This window comes from Leptonychotes weddellii, chromosome 1, assembly GCF_054177405.1.
Source record: "Leptonychotes weddellii isolate Sample4059 chromosome 1, ASM5417740v2, whole genome shotgun sequence".
Classification (NCBI taxonomy): Eukaryota; Metazoa; Chordata; class Mammalia; order Carnivora; family Phocidae; genus Leptonychotes; species Leptonychotes weddellii.
This window is the reverse complement of record NC_138369.1, coordinates 8990374-9010009: the sequence shown is the minus strand read 5'-3', so window position 1 is coordinate 9010009 and position 19636 is coordinate 8990374. Positions and strand designations below refer to the sequence as shown.

General features: G+C 51.7%; 1 protein-coding gene and 1 long non-coding RNA gene across 3 annotated transcripts; one reads left to right on the top strand and one right to left on the bottom strand.

Annotated features, from left to right (window-relative positions):
• Positions 1-51: 51 nt before the first annotated feature.
• Positions 52-17966, top strand: AKAP8 (A-kinase anchoring protein 8). Of its 2 annotated transcripts, none has more exons than XM_006736055.3 (14): positions 52-182; positions 2629-2667; positions 4106-4138; positions 4621-4897; positions 5333-5822; positions 6322-6451; positions 6634-6680; positions 7763-7796; positions 9722-9809; positions 11759-11900; positions 12184-12277; positions 12733-12863; positions 13988-14083; positions 16225-17966. In XM_006736055.3, exons 1-14 carry the CDS (start codon positions 164-166, stop codon positions 16684-16686), a joined length of 2082 nt encoding a protein of 693 aa, XP_006736118.1. In that variant the 5' UTR covers positions 52-163; the 3' UTR covers positions 16687-17966. The 2 variants fall into 2 exon arrangements, with proteins under 2 accessions (XP_006736118.1, XP_030886812.1); XM_031030952.2 differs by lacking the exon at positions 52-182 and adding an exon at positions 641-787.
• LOC145715904 (uncharacterized) lies at positions 8769-16229 on the bottom strand. The gene is made up of 2 exons (XR_014143663.1): positions 16111-16229; positions 8769-9909 (listed from the first exon to the last, which is right to left on the bottom strand). It is a non-coding gene; the product is annotated as an uncharacterized LOC145715904 (long non-coding RNA).
• Positions 17967-19636: the final 1670 nt, after the last annotated feature.

Genomic DNA, 19636 nt, shown 5'->3' with positions numbered 1-19636 from the left:
GGGCGACAGGGGCGGGTGCGCAGTGAAAGCCAGCCAATGGTGGTGTGCAGAAAGAGTGACGTATGCTTCTGGTCTTCCAGTAGCGGACAGCGGAAGGTGTGTTGAGCGCATGCGTTCTGTGGCAGCCTAGAAAAAGGGGCTGCTGGCGGGCCGAGCTGAAGATATGGAGCCGGGCTACGGAGGTTCGTTTGGGTGATTCAATGCGGGGTGGGGCGGACGGGCGCTGCCTGGACAACGCAGCCCCTGCTCCGTAGAAGGCCGCGGGCCCGGGCCTACGCCAGAGCGCGGTTACTCCAACCCGACCCAGCGGAGAGGAGGCCTAGGCGCGCGCGCGCGCTGCTCATTGGACCTCGGAGCCGTCGCTCCTGGGGCGCTGCATGCGGATTGGCCGGCGAGGCTTGAGGCGGGCGGGGTTTGGCGGGCAGACGCTGCGGCGGGCTTCGGGGGGCGCCTTGGGCTGTCCTGGCCGTTTCTGCCCCTCAGCCCCGGCGAGGCTGGGCCGGTCGACCCCGCCGCTCGGAGGCCCGCCTTCCCCTTCAGAAGACCACAAAATGGCGGCGCCCGGGGGCGGAGCCACAGCGAGAGCTCGTGGGGCCCGGGGTCCGCGGTTGGAGGCCGAGGGAGTTCGGCTGCCTGTCTCCGGGCTGTGGGGCTTGGCGGGGGCCTGCGCGCGGTGCACGTGGTCCGTCGCGCCGGTCCCGGAAGCCGTCCAGGCCGCGCGGGGTCGGACCTCTCATCTCCAGCCCCGCCATGCAGCGCAGCGGTGTTGAGCGCGGCCTGTGCAGGGGTCAGTCTCGGCGGGCTCCTGCCCTGTGCATGACTCGTGATGGCCTAGGGACAAGACTTCGGGGGTCAGGTGTTGGGTATTTTTCTGCGCAAAGTTGGAAACCTGATGTGCGCGGGGCGGGGGGGGAGAGGGCGTGGAGGGGGCTGAGGGCTGTGAAAAAGGGAATGTGCCCCTTGGGCCTCGGGGGCCTGCGGCAGGACGGATCTTCTCGAGCGACCCGGTCTCAGAATCCAGAATCAGAGATTCCTAGGAGGCTTTCATTCTGTGCTGGAAGCCAGGTTTGCCCGCAGGGAGCAGTCGAACTTTGGAATACGTGGGGTAGGGCTTGACCAGGTGCAGTCCTTATCCAAGTATATGAGGTTGGGGAAGCAAGCAGTCTGATCTTGGCTGTAACAGCTGGAGAGAGCACAGATCTTGAAAGGTGGCCGTATTAGGATCCAGCAGCAGGAATTGCGAGAGGTCCTGAGGTGCAGAGTGTGCTTGGGTGTCTCCAGGGTCCTGGCGTACCGCACCCTGCCTTTTCCGGTCTTTTCTGCAGTCTGACCGGGTCTCACAATTCTTTGCCAACTTCCCACCAGATCTTTCAGACAGTAATCCTGCCCCACGCACACCCTGAGCATGAAGAGGTTTTATTCCCCTCCTTTCCTGTTTGCCAAAACCCTTCAGGCTCAGTTTAGATGGTTGGGCCTCCCTGAATCCTTCTGTAGCTTTGCCACCTAGGGTTATTTCTCAGAACTTACTGAGCCTTGACAGTTGTTCTCTGGCTGTAGGAGGCACCTAGATCGGAGTTCACGTTCCAGTTCCATTCTCCAGCTGAATCATGATCATGGGCAAGTGGCAACTAGCTACTTGAGCCTCTGGGTACAACAGGGTAAATATTACCCATCTAAAGGGGCATTGTGAGGTTATGTGATTAACATATGCTATTTAGACTAGTGCCCTGTAGTTGGTCATTTGCTGATAGAATCACTGCTCCGTCTTTCTACCTCACACACGTAGCAGGCTGTGTGGCATGGGGAGACTGGCCTGCAGAGGGCAAACAGCAGCAGCGTGTCTTTGGATCAAGTCCCCTAACCTTTAAGCATTAGCTCTCTCATCTGTAAATGGCATTCAGGGACACTAACGTGTGCTCAGTGCCTGTTGTGTGTTGGCACACCCTGGACATTTAGCTAGTGGCTTGGGTTCTGGTAAGAGAGACAGGGTGTATTCCTGTTTCTGTAATGTTGGGGATTGTTGACAGGTGTGGATAGCAGCCTGTGCCCAGCTCTGTTTTGAGGTTCCAGGGACACAGAGATGAAGAGGGCCCAGACATGCTGTCATGGGAGTCCGCAGGGGCAAGGGAAGCCACCACGAGAGAAGGCTGAAGCCCTGGGACTTGAAGACCCGGGGGACCTTTGGAGGGTCCAAAACACAAAGAAATGAGGCTTACAAAGACACTGTTGTCTCAAAAATTCTGAACTTTGTTTTTCGGTTATGGGGGACTTAAGGCTGCTTGGTGAGCCAAACTGCCCAGGGGTGCGGACACAACTGTGTCCTACTACTGGGCCAGCTGTAGGTTTGTCCTGTGTTCTCTTGAGTTGTGGGTTGAGACTTTAGGTCAAGGTCCCTCAAAGCCAAGTCCCCCCAGCTCTTTGCTGCTTGGACCTCAGGCAGATGGAGTATGGTAATGCAGTCAACCAACTGTGAAGGACTTTTAGAGGGACATTGTCGTTCTGCTGCCTTGTGAGACCGGCATGAACTCTCCTTCAAGGGGCTCACTTTTGACTCCTCGGAACATCTCAGAAGCACCTGTTGTCTAGTGTGACAAATAGGATCCTAACTCACAGTTCTTCTCTTCACAGGCTATGGGGCATGGAGTGCTGGACCCACCAACACCCAAGGTGAGACCGTATGGGGAGGCACGGATTCCACCCCCAGAGGTGTGATCTGAGGTACTACCATGACAAACCTAGGAATGGTGAACTGTGACCTGGAGAGGCTGACAAGAGGACTGGGACTAGCCGGGGGATCCAGAGACCTTTTCTGTAAAGGGCTACATAGTAAAATTTTTTTGGCTTTGGGAGCTACACAGTCTCTGCAATGCAAAAGTCACAGATGTTTATAAAGAAATAGATGGGGTTGTGTGCCGGTGATATTTACTTGAGGGCACTGAAATTTGTATACCATATAATTTTCATATGTGATAGTCTTTATTTGAGGAATTTGGGTTATTCTAAGTAAATAGCCGAGGGTTTAATGGAAGATTTTTATGATTGATAGACTTTATTTTTTAATAGTTTTAGACTTGTGGGATTGAGCAGATAATACAGGATTCCATATGCCCCCCTCTACTTTTCACCCCAGGAGTTTCCCTTATTATTAATGTCTTCCGTTAGTGGGATACATTTATTGTCAGTAACAAGTCAGTGTTGATACTCTGTTGTTAGTTATGATTCACAGTTAATAGTCATTGGTTGCGCAGTTTTGTGAGTTTTGACAAGTATATAAAGGACGACGCAAAGAATGCATTTCATGTCATGAAATATTCTTTTTTTTTTTTTTTTAATCTCCCAACCATTTAAAAAAGTAAAACCCATTTTTAGCTTGTTGGCCGTACAAAAAAAGGCAATGGGCTAGATTTGGCATGGGGGCCTGATTGCTGCCCCTGCTCTGGAATCTAGATCATGATGCTCTATGTTTGAAGGACCAGAATGTCCTCCCTGGTGGTGAGGTTTTCTGCTTTTTGCCAGCGTTTGTTCCAGGGGATGGGATGAGGGCTCTCTTTGTTTGCTGAGCCTGGAACTTGCCCTTAGCACCACTGTGGGTGGTGGGGTCACTTTTTCACCCATCACCAAGTTTGCCAGGAGGAGGCCTTCCATGTCACTAGGGTACATAATGTCCCCTTGTTCAGTTGAGTTGGGGACATGATTTTCCACTGATGTATTGTCTGTGTTAGTGGTGCCTGAGTTCTGGCTACTGGCGAGGACTGGCACTTTGAAGGGCTCTGCCAGGGGATCTGGCCTCTTGGCTGGTGGCCCACACTGGACACTTCCTGGGGACGCCGCAGCGTCCTTTCTGCTTGTCCTGCTGGGGAGATGAGGCTTGTCTATGAGAGAATCTTGGTCATGCTTAGCTGAGTACACCGTAGGAAATGAGTTTTACAGCTCGTGGGCCCAGCCATTCCTGGCCTTGATGGACAACCAGGGGTGCCTCCCCCAGCAGTGCCACAGCCGCCCGCGGTCCTGGCCCTGCAGATAGTGGAGGTGACGATTGGCAGGGGCTATCTCAGGTACCTTCACTCTGTATACAAAGCTCTTGTGTGTTTTTGTTCCCTCTAAGGTGCCTACGGAACTGGTGTGGCCAGCTGGCAAGGTAGGCCTCTGGGTGTCTGTGGGTGGGCAAGACGTTCCTCCGGTCAGCCACCCAGAAGGGCTGGGATGCAGGGACTTCCCATACCCATCTCCCATTCTAGCTGTGCCCCTAGCTCTCCTGAAGGCTTGGAGGTCCGGGCATTCTCAAGGAGAACTTGCTGGAGGCTGGGGGTTGTGGCTGTGTTCTTGGAGCGGCAGCCCCCACTGCCACTCGTGGGCTCTCAGCCTCCTCTGGCTTTGGGTGGGAACAAGACTTTGGATCTGGCACGGAAAGCCCGCGGCTCACTGCTGAGGCTGCGCACCTGCCCTTCTCTTGCTGCCTTTTGGCAGGTGATGTGCACGATGTGGGGTGATGCCAGCAACACTGGATTCCTTGACACTCTTCCTTCTGTATGGGTAGTGGGTGCTTCTCCCCAGACGTGGCTGCCATAGACTGACCTTGTGGCTACTGAGATCTGATTTGGCTCTTCCTCCCTACGGCAGGTTATGAAAACTACAATTATTATGGTGCCCAGAACACCAGCGTCACCACAGGAGCGACCTACAGCTATGGCCCAGCCTCGTGGGAGGCCACCAAGGCCAGCGATGGCCTGGGAGCTGGGGGCCCTGCTGTGCACATGGCTTCTTATGGCCCAGAGCCGTGCACCAGCAATTCCGACTCCCTCATTGCCAAGATCAACCAGCGTTTGGACATGATGTCCAAGGAAGGAGGCAGGGGCGGGAGCAGCGGCGGTGGGGAGGGCATGCAGGACCGGGAGAGGTGATTATGGACCTGAACCCTTCCCTGGGGATCCCCCCCAACGCCCCAGCTTTGTGCAGTTGGCAGTGGGCAGCCCCTCTTCCAGGGAGGGCTTTTCCCCAGCTCCCTCTTGAGTGTGGAGTAGATGAGTTGGGCAGTTACTGGGGCAGAGGCATTGTAATGGGACTAGTTGGTGTCCGGGGTGGTGGGGCTTAGCTAAACTGTGCTAGCGCTAGACTTCTCATTTCTGCATCAGGTGCCTGTAGACCCTCTCGTTCTTGTGGCCAAGGCTCCATGTACCTCATTCAGCAGCATTCAAGGGGGTTTGTCTGTTGTGCCTTCCAAGCATTGAGGAGGGCTATGTGGTGGTGTGCTGTTCTGAACATAGGGAACCCAGCTTTGCAGGACACTTGGGCTTGTACCTGGATTGTAGTGACGGTTATGCTTCCTTTGCAGCTCCTTCCGCTTCCAGTCGTTCGAGTCCTATGACTCCAGGTCTTGCCTCCCCGAGCACCATTCCTATCGCCCCAGCTATAGCTACGATTATGACTTTGATCTGGGGCCTGACCGAAATGGTGGCTTTAACAGTCAGTATAGCGACTGCCGGGACCCAGCCCGTGAGCGGGGCTCCCTTGATGGCTTCATGCGGGGCCGGGGCCAGGGCCAGGGCCGCTTCCAGGACCGGAGCACTCCCAGCACCTTCATGCGCAGCGACCCTTACGTGCCACCTGCAGCCTCCTCCGAGCCCCTGTCTGCTCCCTGGACTGAGCTGAACTATGTGGGTGGGCGGGGCCTGGGAGGCCCCTCCCCCAGCCGGCCACCTCCTTCCCTGTTCTCCCAGTCCATGGCCCCTGACTTCGGTGTGATGGGCATGCAGGGGGCTGGCGGTTATGACAACTCGGTGCCCTATGGATGTGGCCGGTCACAGACCCGGATAAGGGATCGGGTAAGCCTTCGGGAAGTTCTAATCTGCTTTTTCAAACAGCTGAATAGAGGCAAATTTGTATCCTGTAAGATTTGCTCATTTTTAAGTGCACAATCGAATTTTAGAAAAAATGTACAGAATTGTGCAGCCTTCACCACCATCTAATTTTACAACATTTCCACCAACTGGAAAAGACACAAACCTCTGCCATTAGCAGTCACTCCCCATCCTCGCCTCCAGCTTTGGCAAGTGCTAATCTGCTTTCTGTCTTTGTAGAGTTGCCTCTCCCAGACCTTTCATACGAATGTAATCGTATAACATGTGGCCTCTTGTGTCTGACTTCTGCTCGGCATGAAACTGGGGGAGCGGGCAGGGTTCAACTATGTCATCTCCCTTTATTTTCTGAAAAGATCTTTTCTGCCTCTGTTCTCTGATCTTGCAACCTCTCCACTCTTCTTGTTTGTCTGGGCTGTCTAAATGGTCCGGGTAAGCGGTACATCAGATGTGCTTGTGTCCGTAGCCCAGGCGGAGAGGGTTTGACCGCTGTGGCCCGGATGGCATGGGCAGGAAACGGAAGCAGTTGCAGATCTACGATGAGCCGGATGCCAAACTGGCCAGGGCTGACAGCGAAGGAGATTTTTCTGAAAACGGTAGGCCCTGGGTGGGTGTAAGATGAATCTGTTTCCTGCTTGGTGCTCTGCCTGCCCATGCTCCCTCGGCCCCCACTGCAGTCAGGACAAGCGCGGTCACTCTGGACAGTGAGCCTGGGAGGGTGAAACAGAGTGGGCCAAGTCCCAAGGGGCTGACTTTCCCTCTTCTTTGTGTCTGGTAGATGATGGAGCTGCTGACTTCCGGTCAGGAGATGAAGAGTTCAGGGGTGTAAGTCTGTCTTCACTGGTCACCCTTCTTTGTTTCTCTGGTGTGGGATTTCTTCTTTACTTTAGCCTCTTTCTCCCAAAGAGGCAGGAGCAGCTTCTGTGGTAGACTTAACTGCTTTGCGAGTGGATTTAGTAGCCTGCCTTGTAGCTAGTTTCCTAAGAGTTTTGCACTCATGATAATCCTTCTCTTCTTGAAAATAGCCCCAGCCATTCCTGAGTCCTCAGTGACGTGCATAGCCACACGCGTGGCAAGTGCAGTGGGCTGTGTGGGCGGGGGCTTTCGAATACGCACTGAGGATTCCGGTCTTGCCGGCTCTGTGCTGGTGCTCTGGTGCTCCTCGTCACTCAGCCCTTAGGGCCAGCCACAGGAGACGGGTGTTAAAGGCCAGCTCTGAGCCATGACCATGCACGAGCACTAGGTGGTGAGCCTTTGCCGCCCCTGCACATTCTGATCCATGTCTGGGGTAGGGCCTGGAGACCTGGGTATGAAGGCTTCGACCAAGTGCTTCTGATAGTCAGGTGGGGGAGGGGGAGGGTCTCACTCGCTCCCTATTTGATTTGCTTAGATCTTGAGTCTGGGTATCTTTTGTGTCTCTGCTGGTGACTTATTTAATCTTGAGCTCAATGCCTAAGAAATGGGCTGTGTTCTGATTTTCAGTTAGATGCATTTTTTAATCTACACCTGTTTCGTTACAGCCTTTGGTAAATATGTACAGATGGTTGGGGAATGTGGTAAAGCCCCTTTTCGCATCCTACCGGTCGGGGTTTCTTGACATAGAGCTGATGGATGGGCTGTTGGCACTCCCACCTGCAGAACTGTGCAGGTGCACATTTGCCAAGGGCAATTCTTTAGCTGTAGAAAGAACTGGGAAAGGGCCAGTGACTTTAATTAAAAAGCACGTCGGTCATTACAGAATCTCAGAAGGCAACCAGGAGCAGTGACAGGACACACCCAGCCTTTCCCACTGTCCTGGGACTTGTCCTGACACATTGTGACCAGGTGGTAGCAGGGTGCTGGGTCGTTTGTGGAGAGTTCTGGAAACTCCACCTCATAGTCCCGACTTTGTGTGTTCCCTTTTTCAGGAGGATGAGTTCTTCGACCCCGGGAGGCAGAGAGGTAGGCATTGTTTGGTGTCCCTTTGAGCTTTCCTGTGTCTGCTCAGCTCCCAGCCTGGCTGGCCTTCTGAGCAAGCCTGGAGCCTGGATGGAGGGGACTGATAGCTCAGGGCAGAAGAGGGGCCATGGCCACCGGGTGGGCCTTGGCCATGGTGCTCACCTTGAGGCTTTACTCCAATGCTTAGACCGGCACTTGCTGGAAACAGGTCTGTTTGCCTCACTTGATGGCAGGCTGGGGGCGGGGCGGGGGGGAACACCTCATTTCTGAGTGTCTGCAAGAGCTTGCAGTGATAGGGAAGGGAGAGTCTCAGAAATGCAAGAAAGAAAAGAAAAGGCACCCTTCAGCCCGTCTTCTCTGTTACCTACTGGCCAGTGCAGGTCCCTGTACCGTCTTCTCCTGGGCTTCTTTCTTTTCGCAGTTTCCTCGGTTACCAGCCCAGGCTTGTGCCCTCAGCCTCTGTGGTGGGAATGCCGGCTGCGGCAGTGCTCCCTGCCATGTGGGACGGAGTTCAGACACCTGCCCCGGCTGGGAGCTGGGGGTGGGGGGAGGGGAGACCTGTCAGGTACACCCAAGCCCGGGATCCTCCAGAGACTATCCTTGCTCAGCAGGGCTCACAGTGCCCTTCCAGGGGACCTAAGAGTCCAAAGTAAGCAGCAAGAGCAGAGCAAAGTTAAACCTTTTCGAGGGGCCATGGAGAAGTAGCATGAGACAGCGTGGCCTTGAGCTCACCCAAAAACCATTTGTTTCTTTTCCTGTTCCCATGGGTCTGTCCCATAGCTGGTCTCCCCAGGAATCACAGGCCGACTCCTTTGTGGCTCTGCCCCCGTAAATCTGCAGGCCCCTGGCTTAGATGCTCCTTCTCCCGTGTGTTCAGCCACCCGCCGAGGTCCTCCCACCTCAATACTGAAGCAGTTATGCCTGTAGCTTGGGACCACACAGAGCATTTAGCAGCTCGTGCAGCAGGGCAAATGCTAAAGCAAAGGTGACATGTTTATTGCGCACAGGTCCTGCTGCCTACCCGGGATGACTTTGCTATTAAACAGCAGTAATAGTTTCAGGCAGTGACCTCTTGCCAAAAACCCCACACGCCCTTTTGAGAGGCTTCTGAGCAGCGCACGCCGGTCGCCATCTTCGTGGGACAGTCTCGTGACTGGCATCAGGGGTAGGGGTTACAGTTCAGATGCTTATCCAACCTTTCCTCAGTGTCTGGCCTCACGCTGGGACGCTGGGCTGCACGGCTCTCGGAGGAGCTCCTGCGCTGGCCCCAGGGGGCGACGGAGGACCAGTTGGTCTCTTCCCACTTTTGTTTCTAGGACTGCTTCCCTCGTAGCCCTGGGAAGACCCTAGATGGACGGTTTTTGTGAGTGGAAGATAGAGTTTGGGCCAGCAAGGACTGTCAGACCTGCTGAGGCCCTAGTTCAGAGGAGGCTGACGGGACAGTCGTCATGGTCCACCTGGAGGTGGGACGGAGGGCGGTAGAGTGGCTTGCTTTATTTTCTGAGGCCTTCCAGCTGCTGCCTCTTTATCTGGGAAGAACTGCTTCTCTCTCCTTAAGTGACTTTGGGAGAAGACCCAATGATAGGGCATTGGATTGGAAAAGCAGGATAGAAAAGGACAGAGAGCAGGTGGGCCATGGTGTGAGCGGGATGGGCGGGCTGGGTCCCTGGCCCATCCCAGCCTTAGCAGGCCATGGGGGGGAAGTAAGGTGACTCCCTGGGAACTCCCAAGGGTTCTCATCAAAGGCCCATCCCTGTTGGGAGCCTTTGACAGACTGTTGGTGCCTCAGGGTGTCCTGACCCTGCCGTGCAGAGGCAGCGGCAGGTACGGGGTGTGGTGGCCGAGCTGTGGCCCCCCCCATCAAGGCCCTGGTGCTCAGCTCCTCTGCGGGCTCCTCAGGGCATCTCGAAGGAACTTCTCTGTTGCAGGGGAGAAGGACGATGAGGATGATGAAGTAAAGAAGAGAAGAGAAAAGCAAAGGAGGAGAGACCGGATGCGAGACCGAGCAGCTGACAGGTGAGGAGGCAGGCAAGGTGGGAAGTGTCAGGGTTCTCCAGAGCTCATCCGTTGTCACTCCACAATGCAGGAGCAGCCTGGTTTGATCTGCCTCTGGAGTCTGTCAGGAAATCGAGTCAGGTCGTGAGGAGACAAAACCTGGGAAACACAGATGGCATCTGTTCTTGCCAGGGGGTCTCCGTGGCCCACATGTGTCCAGCAGGGGGCTCTCTTGCTCTCCTCCCCTGTGGGGAGTTTCCTTGTCCCTGGCTTGGATCTGTCACCCCAGACAAGTGAACTTCATTCAGCAAAGCTGCTAAGAAGGTGCTTTGGGTGCCTTACCCAAACCCAGACCACCTCTAGAGTTCAACATGGCAATTATATACGCATGGATGTTACCTTACAGATTTTGTCTCTAGATAGAAAAAGAATTGCAAAAGCACAAAGGATGTTGGTGTGACCACACCATGTGCCTCTCTTGTCTTTCCGGTGATCAGGTGACTGCTGACTAGAAATGTAAACCACTGGTGGCCACAGGAGCCCTTGGTTGCTCAGGCCTTGACCACATGTGGTTTTTCTCCACACACAGGCTCTCCTGACTTAAGGGGGAATCCTTGCCCTTAAGGCTCAGATGGGGTGGTGCTTTTTCTGCGCAAAGAAATGCAAAAGAAACTGAGGTGCCTGGGTGGCTCAGATGGTTGGGCGTCTGCCTTTGGCTCAGGTCATGATCCCAGGGTCCTGGGATCTGAGCCCCGCATCAGGCTCCCTGCTCGGCGCAGAGCCTCCTTCTCCCTCTCCTTCTACTGCTTCTTCTCTCTCGCTCTCTCTGTCAAATAAGTAAAAATCTTTAAAAAAAAAAAAAAGAAATGTTAGCAAAAAAGCCAACAGTAGAGCAAGAAAGCCAGGAATTAGAAGGTAGGAGCTTCCAAGTGCTAAACAGAAATTCATCAAAACGCTTGTTTTCAAACAGATGAATACATGATGGCTAGATCAGATTATTTTCATGCCCCAGGAGAACTGAGATGACTTTTTTCCGGAAGGAGTCTTTAGACTCCACCCTAGGGACAGAGGGCCCTCAGAGAGACTTGGAGAGACTGTCACAGGGGAGGTAAAGATGCAGCAGGAAGCACGAACCCCGCATTTCTTTGGTAGCTTCCTGATACCCATTCATACATATAGGGCCCCAGAGCTTTTCTTTTCACTCCTTTGTCGAGGGTATATGCAAAAGCAGGTGTTTTGTGGTGCCTTGTCCAGAGGTCAGAAGCCAGGCATTGAGAGCCGGCAGAAGTCTGAGTTGGTAGATGAGGAATCCTGAGTGTCACGGGACCCATGTCGTTAGCCCAGATACACCAAAGCCTCCTGGGCAGAGCCGAGGGAAGCAGCGCCCCACTCTGGAGGCATAAGGCTCTGCGGGCTGCTCTCCCCTTGCCTTACAGCATGATTGCATTTATGAGGTTTTGAAAGTACGCAACAAAGACGTCAGTTTTTAGCCATAGAATTTGATATGACGGGTCTTAATGTTGAGTCCCGTGTGAAAATTGATCTTGGGTTTTGTGAGTTTTAGATGGTGGAAGGTCTTCAGGAAATTCTCCCTCACATTAAAATGAGGCTCCCGTGTGTTATCTTGGTGGCTACAGAAAGAAGTTACAGAGTTAGGTACTACGCCCCCCAGAGCAGTGGTCTGGGGGCCTTTAGGGAGTCCACAGTTTGGAAAGTCTCCACCTTAGGGTGTTCTCTTGTGGGCCTTTGGGCCAAAAAGACTGGTGTGGTGCATGAATCGTTTTCCTAAAACACTTTCAAGATTGCATCCCCATTCTCAGGATGGGGGGACCTGGGGCATCTGCTACTCTGATGCCCCACTCAAAGTCAGAAGTCTTGGTACAGAAATTGCTTCCTGTTTCCATTTCTGTTCCAACCAGAGATGAGCTGGTTATTCCTATGTCGTCATTCTTTCCGTCTTCCTTTTCCAGGATTCAGTTCGCCTGTTCTGTGTGCAAGTTTCGTAGCTTTGAAGATGAAGAAATCCAGAAGCATCTACAAAGCAAATTTCACAAAGAGACACTGAGGTTTATCAGTACCAAACTCCCTGACAAGACGGTGGAGTTCCTCCAGGTAAAGCACCCTCGTCCTCAATCACAGTGTTTCCTGATGGTCGTGCAGGAATTGGATCCCTCACAGAGAAGGGAAAGGGAAGGGAAATAAGAGGCCTGGACTTTGCAGAATAACAGTGAACAAGTCCCAGGTCAGAGGGAGAGCCTAGCGCTCCGGCCATTGCAGTCCCCATGAGTTCCGCCCACAGAGCGGCTCTGAGAGCCGTTTTCCCTTCCTTGGGGCAGCTGAAAGGTAGGCCCACGCACCACGCTGTCCTCGTTTCATTCGGTGCCATCTCCTCTAGGAGTACATCGTAAACAGGAACAAGAAAATTGAGAAGCGGCGTCAGGAGTTGATGGAGAAGGAAAGCACGAAACCCAAGCCAGATCCTTTCAAAGGTGAGTTGTGATCTTGGGGCACACTATTCCACATGCTGCCAAGGCATGCGGCTGGGTGCAAAGCCAGCCCAGCGCAGGGCTGCTGAGAATGGGACAGGAAGATCCTCAGGCAGGCTGCCTGGCCATGGAAAGAAGCCCGTGAGCGTGGCCTAATGAATGTCACAGCTCTGCTGGCAGCATATTGGACTGACATGAAGCCTTCTGGTGTTTTTTCCTCCCTTGCGTGAAGAAAAATGACCAGAAGGATGAAAAAAGTTGAAGAGTCAGATGCCCAGGTGTAGAGGTGCTTCTGTCTGCACACTCCTGCTGGAGGGCAGGTGATGGCCCCCACAGATTCGGTCTTAACCTGGTCCTGCGGGACTACTGGCAGAAAATTGGGGCCCTGTTGGGGGGCGGGAGGAGAGCATCCCTTGCCTGCTGCCCCAGATCGCACCAGACTTGGGTTGTGTCTACAGGGATTGGCCAGGAGCACTTTTTCAAGAAGATAGAGGCCGCTCACTGCCTGGCTTGTGACATGCTGATCCCCGCACAGCATCAGCTCCTCCAGCGGCACCTGCACTCGGTGGACCACAATCACAACCGCAGGGTGAGTCCCCTCCTTGGGCCGGGCTGGGCGAGCACCTGCAGGCAGCCAGCAGTGGGGCCTAGAGCCTTCTGTGTCTTGTGGGGAATGCTAGCATCTTTAGAAGCTCTTGACAGAGTCCACCGAGTCTGTGATTTCATCAATGGGTTGTAAAAGGGATCCCAGTTTCTACTAAAATGTGAAAAAATGTGTTGCTTAGGGTTGACTTAAATAGAGTAGTTGAAATTCTCCTGGTTGAGAATGTTCCTTGGTAAACCACACAGGTAAGTTTCCCAGTTGCTGACAAACTGGATTTTCTGGGAGCAGAGGCTGAGGGCCATTCAGAACACAGTGGCCTAGGGGACCCAGAGTTAACTGATTTGGTCCTAATTAGCTGATGGGACCCGAGGCTAGGTGTGTAGCTCAGGGTATGGGCAGATTTTTTTTTCTTTTATAAAGGGTCAAATCACAAACATTTTTGGCTTTGCAGGCCACGGGGTCTCTACCACCTCAGGTCCGCTGCTGGTGGGCAGAGGCAGCAGAGTCCAGATAGAAAGCATGCGCATGGCCGCATTTGGCCCATAGGCTCTAGCTTGCTGAGCCCTGATTCAGCACCTATCCTTAGTCCTGCCCGCGCACCTGCTAGCTTATGAAAGATCATCCGAAGAGCACTATACCGACAAGGGATTACCGTTTGAATGGGTCAAGCTCTAAAAGAGCCAAATGGTTGCAGCATTCCTACTTCTGTGGCTGAATTTACTTGTAAGGTCACTATAACTCCGAAAACTGAAAAGAAAAAACTTGCCCTTCTGCCATACCCAGCCCACATAGCACCCGTCGTCTGTAAGTGTTCTTGTTCCATCCGTGCTCATGCACACGGGACCCGGACATCCGTGGCATGCCTGTGCTTTTTATCTTTTATCAGACTTTGCTGCACTGCCTCACAGTCTCAGTTCCGGTATCCCTCCAGGGCCTTCTTTCTCTCCTTATTAGAGTCTGGCATCTTGGGATTTGCCACAGTGGAGAGAGATGGTAGTCCTTGTTCTGTCTTGGGCTGATCCCAGGGCAACTCAGTGGAGCCTGGCTAGTTGGTGTTCTTGCTCCTCTGTGCATCCCATGTGTAAAAGTCCCTTTGGTTCCCTTTGCAGTTGGCTGCTGAACAGTTCAAGAAGACCAGTCTCCATGTGGCTAAGAGTGTTTTGAACAACAGACACATAGTGAAGATGCTGGAAAAATACCTCAAGGTTTGTGCTTAGGAGTGCAGCAGACGGGAAAAGGTTCTGGAATGCAGGATGAACTCTGCGAGTGTGGAGCTGCATGCAGAGTGCAGTATTTAGCATTTCTGAGTCTTAAGAAGAATGGACGGGGTGCAGGAATGTATCAGGGTGGGTTTTCTGCACCTCCCTGCTCGCCCGGGCTCTGGGATGTGGTCCTGCTTGATTGGTCTGTTTGCTGGTGCAAGCTCACCATGAGAAACCTCGAATACCCACAAAATACTGAGCAAGTGATGCTGAGGTGCTTACAGGGAGATCCAGGTTAGATAATGGTTGTCCAGGAAAGAAGCCAAAAAGAGGTTTTGCTGGCAGAGACCAGTAGCCATGAGCCAAGAACGTGAGGGGGAGGAAGAGCCGGCAGTACGGCAGCTACTGAGCCTTAGTGATGGGAGCAGAGTAATAGAGAGTCCCAAAGAGGGCACCCTGGAGAGAAGTCCAGCTGGGAGAGCCCCTGGGTCCTCCTGGGGAAGCCCCACGTGCTAAACGCTCAGCCCCAGACTTCCATGTGGGGAGTGTGTAGTTAAGCGCCAGCAGGGCCCTACTACGAGGACCCGTTTGCCCACCTCTCAGTTACTTGACACTTCAGTACTTGACACTTCCTGCCAGCCAGTTAAAGGCACAGACTCTGAATAACCAATTTAAGAACCGTGACTGGTCAGTGTTTTGTTTTCATTTTTTTTATTTTAAAGATATTTTTTTTTCTTAAGTAATCTCTACACCTAATGTGGGGCTCGAACTCACGACCCTGAGATCAAGAGTCGTGCACTCCCCTGACTGAGCCAGCCAAGTGCCCCCTAAATACTGTATTTTAAAACCTATTTCTTAATCTGCCGATGATAATGTTTACATTTTCTAAACTAGAGACCGTTTTTAGCCTAAGTTTGGCTTCTGAGAGTCAGACTTGGATTCCTCCTGACTGGTGTTCAACAGTTGTGTGGCCTTGGGCAACTTGCTGAGTCTCCTTTCCTTATCTGCAAAATGGGGCACCCTTATAACCAGGGCTGTGCTTAAATGAAACTAAAATTTAAAATAGTCTTAACTTCCTGTTACGAGGCTTTTTTGTTTCAATTGGGTTAAGAAATCCTAGGTCTTTTTGAACTTTTCTTCACTATTATATGCTTGAATAAAAAGTGCAAAACGGGGGCAGTTGTATTAACTATTTGTAAATCAGGGCGGCTGGGTGGTTCAGTCCCTTAAGCGTCTGCCTTCGGCTCAGGTCATGATCCCAGGGTCCTGAGATTGAGTCCCACATCGGGCTCCTTGTTTGGCGGGGAGTCTGCTTCTCCCTCTGCCTCTCTCCTCCATGCTCGCTCTCTTGCTCTCTCTCTTTTTTAAGATTATATTATTTGTCAGAAAGAGCGAGAGAGCACAAGCAGGGGGAGCTGCAGCAGAGGGAGAACCAGGCTCCCCACTGAGCAGGGATCATGACCTGAGCCGAAGGCAGACTCTTAATCGACTAAGCCACCCAGGCATCCCTCTCTCTCTTTCTCAAATAAATAACTAAAAATCTTTAAAATAATAAATATTTGTAAATACTTCATCCAAAAATAAAAGCCTTTGAATGAGGGGGGAGAAGTACATCTTTCAAAAACCCATTGCGAATATCAAAATTACTAGTATTAAAAACAAGAGGGGCGCCTGGGTGGCTCAGTCGTTGGGCGTCTGCCTTCGGCTCAGGTCATGATCCCAGGGTCCTGGGATCGAGCCCCGCATCGGGCTCCCTGCTCCGCGGGAAGCCTGCTTCTCCCTATCCCTCTCCCCCTGCTTGTGATTCTGCTCTCACTGTGTCTCTCTCTGTCAAATAAATAAATAAAATCTTTTAAAAAAAAAAACAAGAATAGCCCCTGATTCCGCTTTCCCATTCTGCTCTAGGTCCTAGCTAACTAAGTAAGAAAATAAAAGCTAAAAGGCAAAAGGTGCGAAAACGGTTGCGGTGAGACTTTTCTGAGAACCTCTTCTGAATTTGAAGGCGCTGAGCGCCCATGGGAAGCACTCACCTGTAGTGGGACGTGTTTCTCTCGTTGGCTCTTCAGCCTAAAAACACGGATTCCCGGCAACCTGGGCCCCCTTCAGTCTCCCCTTTGCACTGACATGTTGCTCTTCTTGGCCAGGGTGAAGACCCTTTCACCAGTGAGGCTGTCGATCCAGAAATCGAAGGGGATGACAATTTAGGAGGCGAGGAGAAGGAGGAGACACCCGAGGAGGTGGCCGCGGAGGTGTTGGCTGAGGTCATTACGGCAGCAGTGAGAGCAGTAGATGGGGAAGGAGCGCCGGCTCCAGAAGGCAGTGACACGCTGGCCGAAGGGGAAGGCCCTGTGGACGCGGCCCAGGCCCCTCGCGGTCCCCACTCTGAACAGCCGCTGGAAGTGGAGACACCGGGTGGCAGGGCCTCTGAGAAGGGCAGCACTGAAGCGGAGGCCGGAGGGGAAGCCGCGGAGGCCGGACGGGAAGTGCAAGCGGCCGCAGCAGAGGCAGAAGGCACTGTGAGGGTCGCGGCCCCGGCTCCGGCCGTCACCGAAGCCAAAGCAGAACAGACTGATGCAGAACCCAAAGATGTCCTTCCCACAGAATGACCCTCCTCCCTGTTGCAAGGGATGGGTTTCATAACGCATTGCTCTTTTTCTCCTTTTGTTTGTAAGCAGAACTAGGGTGTGTGTTACTGGAACATGCTGGAAACTTCAGTGAAGAGACCCAGCCATTTGCTTCAACAAAGTGTACCTCGTGGGCTTGTCTTCTAGAGTTGTATGGCTTTTTCTGCCTTGGTTCGCAGGCTGCAGAAGTTGTACATTGCCCCAAGTGGCTGTGAAGTCTCTACACTGCAGATGAAATAATAAAAGTTGGCTAATTAGATTTTGATGATACTTCACTTGTTAAATACAGCAGGTGGCTGAATGCCCTTTTTATTTTTATTTTTTTTCTGAGAGCAGCTTAATATTGGGATATACCTTGCTTTATACAGGATTTTTTTTTTTTTTTTTTTAAGTTTTAAGAATTGGCTTTGGCTTCGGTTTTTGACCTGCTTTGGTAGCACACTGCGTATGGTGTGTGATCCTCACAAGATGTAGCAGAATCTTGTGAACGCGACGTTGGTTCTGTCGCATCTGTGGACTGTGCTCCAAGGCCTCGTGAATCTGATAGGCCTGCACCCTTGGACGCCCTCCCACTGGCCCCTCAAGAATGAGGACGTTTTGCCTAGGGCATTATTTTCCCAATCTTTAGTCTTTGGTGAATCACCTTTATAGTTTGTTTGGAGTTTTTTTGTGTTGGTCTTTTTTTTTTTTTTTTTAACCTCATTTGTGTTCCACCTCTGTTACTTGAGGGTTTTTTGTTTTTGTTTTTCCTTTAAATTGAGTTACTACTCCTTAAATATATTAAAAAAAAACAACTTGGTGTCACTCCCATAAATGGAAGATCTATAAATTGCTATAGATAGATGCTATCTGTAAGAAATGAATATAGTGAAATAAACACATTTCAGATGAATACTATTCCTTTGGAGGTTTCTAAATCTGTGGGCAAGGAAAGCTAGCATGTGTTAAAGGGTAGCAAGCAACAGTTACACTTTCATATAATCCAAAGAAGTGGAAGATGACTTCCCTCTTGAAATGATACTGCTGGGTCTGTTTTCCCTGCAAACCCTTGAACCGTCTCACTGGGGGAAGCATTGGCCAGAGGGAATTTACTAGATGGTAAAAGACTCGATGAGCATCTCCTGTGTACCAGGTGCTAATTCATGATAAAAGTAAGAGATGGGCCCTGCTCTGAAGGACCTTTATTAGAGATGTGAGATGAATATTTATGAAAAGTCAATATAAGAATTAGAAACCAATAAATTGCTCAGTAAGCAAAAAAATGGTGTCTCTGAATTGTTTGCGCCCGTCGTCACTGCTGTTACATAGATGGGCCTTAGTCACTGGTTGTGCGTGCCCTTTGAAGTTTCTTCTCTTGAGGCAAAAAGGCTGGTGGCATTGAACATCCGTAGTCTCAAAAAGGATAACAGAACTATGAAACTGCTCTGGTTTGTCTCTCTTGTAAATGTAATCCAAGGCCTATCCTTAAACCGATCTAAATTTCACAGCGGTTCTTCCCCCTCACCCAATGTGAAAGGACACGAATCATTTTACTTCTCAACTTGGCTTAAACCAGGCCCTCGTTCCCCGAGATGGGCGTAACTCCTTGGCTTGCACAAAGGGATGCCCTTCTGTCTCCTGAGGGGACAGGAATAAACTGCAAGCTGTCTCACTTCTGTCATTTCCCACTTGCAGAGGAGAAACCAGAGGGGAAGGTTCAGTAACTTCTAGGGTCATCTATCAAAGATAACCCAAATCAATACACAGATCTGTGAGACACCAATGGCCATGAACTTCATATAGAGCACCTTTATTTAAAAAGGTTTGGGGGTTGGGGTGCCTGGGTGGCTCAGTGGGTTAAGTGTCTGCCTTCAGCTCAGGTCATGATCCCAGGGGGCTCCCTGCTCAGTGGGGAGTCTGCTCCCTCTCCCTCTGCCACTTCCCTTGCTTGTGCTCTCTCTCAAATAACTAAAAGATCTTAAAAAAAAAAAAAGTGGGGCGCCTGGGTGCCTCAGTTGGTTAAGCGACTGCCTTCAGCTCAGGTCATGATCCTGGAGCCCCGGGATCGAGTCCCGCATCAGGCTTCCTGCTCGGCAGGGAGTCTGCTTCTCCCTCTGACCCTCCCCCATCTCATGCTCTCTCTCTCTCTCATTCTCTCCCTCAAATAAATAAATAAATAAAATCTTTAAAAAAAAAAAAAGTTTTAGGGGCACCTGGGTGGCTCAGTTGGTTAAGCAGCTGCCTTCAGCTCAGGTCATGATCAGGTCCTGCATCGAGTCTGCTTTTCCCTCTCCCCCCTCCTGCTTGCACTCTCTCAAATAAATAAAAATCTTCAGAAAAATAAATGAAACGGTTTACAGAATTTGGCAATCCCCGCTACTCCCAAGCAGAAAGATCTTAGGAATGGCAGCCTGATGTCAGCTTCATGTAATCCTACTGTGGGCCTGTGTGATTTCATTGGGGTTTTTATGAAATTAATACAGTTGCTAAAGGGTAAACACCACAGTGTAATGAGCAAAGTGCTCGTTCAGGAGTACATCAGGGGCACCTGGCTGGCTCAGTTGGGAGAACAGGTGACTCTTGATCTCATGGTTGTAAGTTCAAGCCCCACATTCATTATATGTAGAGATTACTAAAAGTAAAAGAGTGCATAGTCTGGGGCGCCTGGGTGGCTTAGTCACTTAAGTGTCCGACTCTTGATTTCGGCTCAGGTCATGATCCCAGGGTCGTGAGACTGAGCCTGGCCTTGGGCTCCTCACTGGGCATGGAGCCTGCTTGGGATTCTCTCTCTCTCCCTCTGCCCCTCCCCCTCTCAAGAAAAAAAGTGCACAGTCAGTATTACAAGTCCTCTCCAATTAAATTTTGGATCATAAAAAAACCATTTCCACTGCCCAACAACCTGGCTGAAAGTGGTCCTTGCTCACTAGAAGTGTGGCCAGTAGTGATTAGACAG